Below are 3,419 nucleotides of genomic sequence, written 5' to 3'. Positions count from 1 at the left end.
GAGGGGGAGAAGGGGGCCCGGTCGGTATCCCGGCCATCCAGCCAGCAGCAGCCAGCCCCGGTGAGCGTGAGTCCGTGAGCCGTGAGCCAGTCCCAGCCGACTTTCCGAGGCGAGTGGTGTTGCACCGTGCCGTGCCCGCGCCGCCAAGCACCGCGGAGGGAGCTGAGGTGACTGGCACCGCTCCGCACCGCGACCGGACGCGACAGCTCGCGAAGCGCGACCCGCGCCTCCCGCACGGATTACTGACCCCGCACATCCCTTTGGATTACCGTTCGTTTGTTCAGTTGTTGTCGTGCTCCTTGATTGTGATTCCACATCAGTGCCAGTGCAGTGCAGTGCAAGTGGTGCAAATAGTGAAGTGAGTGCCCCTGTGACACGGATATCACCACGCTGTGTGTGTATGTGTGTGTACCTCTGTGTGTTTACCCTCCCTTCCCTATCGGAGCTACTGCCCCACCGCGCCCTGCGCGTTCTAGCCACCTGTTCGCCGGGACAGGACTTGAAGGCTCCCCAGCCTCACGGTAAGGCGTAGCACGGCGTAGCGTAGCGCGGTGCAGCGTTGCCGCTCCGGCGCCAGGATGCTGACCCGGGCCCGGGCCTAGCGTAGCCCAGCGCATGGCGTAGCGCTCGACAACACCGCCAGCAGCGTCCAACGGGACAGCTTCGACGACCACCCGGACGTCGGCGTCGACGTCCACCCCTACCTCGCTCACTCTGCCGTCCAGGATGGCCTCCCCCCGCGGCGGGGACGCCGCCACGCCCATCTGCAGGTGCCGCGTGCTGTACCTGGGCTCGGCCGTGCCGCACGCCAGCAAGGACGGGCTGCAGGGCATCCAGGGCCCGCTGCGGGAGCTGTACCCCGAGGGAGGCGCTCGCGGTGCCCGCGGCATCGACTCGTGGCTCAGCGTCTGGAGCAATGGGCTGCTCCTGGAGAACGTGGACGAGAACCGGCAGGAGGTGACGCGCTTCTTCCCCATCTCGTCGCTGCACTACTGCGCCGCGGTGCGCCACGTCCTGGTGCCCGAGAAGGGCGGCGAGGCTAGCAGCCAGCCGCGCTTCCTGCCCCTGGACTCGCCCTTCGCGTCGGCGCCCAGCCCCGTGCACCCGCCGCTATTCGCCGCCATCCTGCGCCGCACCACGGGCATCAAGGTCCTCGAGTGCCACGCCTTCATCTGCAAGCGCGAGGCGGCCGCCAACGCCCTGGTGCGCTGCTGCTTCCACGCGTACGCCGACTCCTCGTACGCCAAGCACATCGACGGCCAGTCCAACGGGCAGGCCAACGGGTCGGTGTACGGCACTCTGAGCCGCCACACGCCCGTCGGCACCAACAGCATCGAGAAGGTGGAGGGATGGCGGCAGGCGCACGGCTCTACGCTCAGCCTCAGCAACGGCAACGGCAACCACAACGGCACCCTCGACTCGCGCGCCGACTTCGGCGCCGAGGACGACGTGGACGACATATCCGTGTACAATGGCGACGAGAACCACAAGGTGTGGGCGGGTCGCGACGAGGTTGACGACGGCGGGGCGCTGTACGCGTCCTTCGGCGCCACCATCACGCGCTCCTCGCGGGCCGGACGGCCGAGGCAGATCCAGGCGCCCGTGCAGCCGCCGCCGCCGCCGCCTCCGCCGCCCCCCAAGGAGGAGGCGAACGGCAAGAACAAGAAGGCGGCCAAGGAGCGGATGCGCCGCAAGAAGATGATGGGCAGCCGCGAGGAGCTGTACCCCGCGCCGGCCAGGAGCACGAGCGGGTCGCTGGCGCGCGGCTCCACCATGCAGATGAACGGGCACGGGCACGCACGGCCCCACAGCTCGCTGTCCGGCCGCGAGCACATGCAGGCCCTGTACAGCAACGGCACCCTCATGCGCCCGGGGCCGCCGCCGCACCCGCACCCCGCCATGCTCATGACCCTGCCGCCGCCGCCCGGCCACGGCCGCCACCACATGGTGGCGGTGCCGACCGGCAAGAAGGCGGGCACCTTCGGCAAGAAGATGCCGCCGCAGATGGCGATGGCGCCGGGCCCGCCCCCCATGAGGTACATGATGCCAGTGCCGCCCCCGACGACCATGGGAAGGCCGGGCCGCAAGGGCCACCCTCAACCCATGGGTATGCCACCGATGGGCCCGCCCATGGGGCCTCCGATGGGGCATCCCATGGGCCCTCCCATGGGTCCGCCCATGGGACCCCCAATGGGACCACCGATGGGGCCCCCTATGGGGCCCCCTATGGGGCCAATGGGTCCCATGGGCCCCATGCACCACCCGATGGAGGAGCCGATCTACATGCCCTCCGCTCGGCCGCTGAGTCCCGTTGCCTCCTACCAACCGGGCCATTTCCCGCACGAGGCGTACCTCATGCAGCAGTACGCGCAGGCCGCCACCGCCACCCTGGACGGCCGCGGCAAGAAGAAAAACAAGAAGAATAAGAAGAACGGCATGCCGCCCATGGCCATCCCCGTGCCCATCCCGGCGCTGCCCATGATGATGCCGCCCGGGCCGCCCATGTCACCCCCGCCCATGTCGCCGCCTCCCATGAACGGCCACCACAACCACCATAACGGCATGAACGGCCACAGCAATGGCACGGCCACCAACGGCACCAACGGCGCCAGCCCGGACAACGGCGACGACTCGTCGCCCGTGGAGGAGTCGCCCTTCAACACGGGGATCTACCGCAAGAAGGGCCATCTCAACGAGCGCGCCTTCAGCTACTCCATCCGGCAGGAGCACCGGTCCCGGTCGCACGGCTCGCTCGCCAGCCTGCAGTTCGGGCCGCCCGCCCCGGCCACGCCCGAGCACAAGAAGGAGCGCGAGATCGTACAGATGATGCGAGGCCTGGACCTGCATGGAGAGGACCTAGAGCGCTCTGAGGTGCCGGCCGCCGTGCTCAGCGCCGCCCAGCGCGCGCGCAGGTAGACCAGGTGAGTCCTACAGTTTCTTCTGGTTGACCAAATCCTCCTCAGCCGTTCGCGAGGGGGTCGTGCCCCGCAGGCCGGCGACAAGGCCGTGTCTCATGGCGCGGCAAAGAGAGAATCACTGCCGGACATAAAGCGCCGCAAAGGTCAGCGGCGGCGGCCCGGCCCGGGCAGCGGCAACGGCATGGCAGCACAAGCAGTTTGATTTAATTTGATGGGGTGAGATTTTTAGCAGATGATACCTTACAACCTTACACCTAAACTATACATAACTAACTATACATGAGTAATGTAAGGTGTCATTGCTTTTACTCTCGAATAAGAAAAATATAAAAGAGAACGGATGACAAGCTCTCCTATATTGCGCTAGGCGGGGTCGTGGGGCGGCTGAGGCCGTCGCGTCCCTCGCGCTACGCGTTGTTGCGCGAGCCACTAGCCGAGCCGGGTGGAGCCGAGCGGAGCCGAGCCGAGCGGAGCCGAGCCGAGCGGCTTCCCGGCCCTCGC

At 67.6% G+C, this 3,419-nt stretch overlaps 1 protein-coding gene across 1 annotated transcript in view; it reads left to right on the top strand.

The window, feature by feature from the left end:
- Positions 1 to 44: 44 nt before the first annotated feature.
- LOC113202001 (atrophin-1) overlaps positions 45 to 3,419 on the top strand; it is a 21,294-nt gene continuing 17,919 nt past the window's right edge. Inside the window, exon 1 of the mRNA XM_026416033.2 lies at positions 45 to 2,921. Within this exon, the coding sequence (XP_026271818.1) occupies positions 727 to 2,916 (2,190 nt within the window). The 5' untranslated portion in view covers positions 45 to 726 and the 3' untranslated portion in view covers positions 2,917 to 2,921. The remainder of the gene's footprint in view (positions 2,922 to 3,419) is intronic.

The sequence above is a fragment of the Frankliniella occidentalis genome, unplaced genomic scaffold, assembly GCF_000697945.3.
Source record: "Frankliniella occidentalis isolate FOCC.00 unplaced genomic scaffold, Focc_3.1 Scaffold1436, whole genome shotgun sequence".
NCBI lineage: Eukaryota > Metazoa > Arthropoda > Insecta > Thysanoptera > Thripidae > Frankliniella > Frankliniella occidentalis.
The sequence above is the reverse complement of the archived record's forward strand: the minus strand, read 5'-3'. Positions and strand labels throughout refer to the sequence as shown.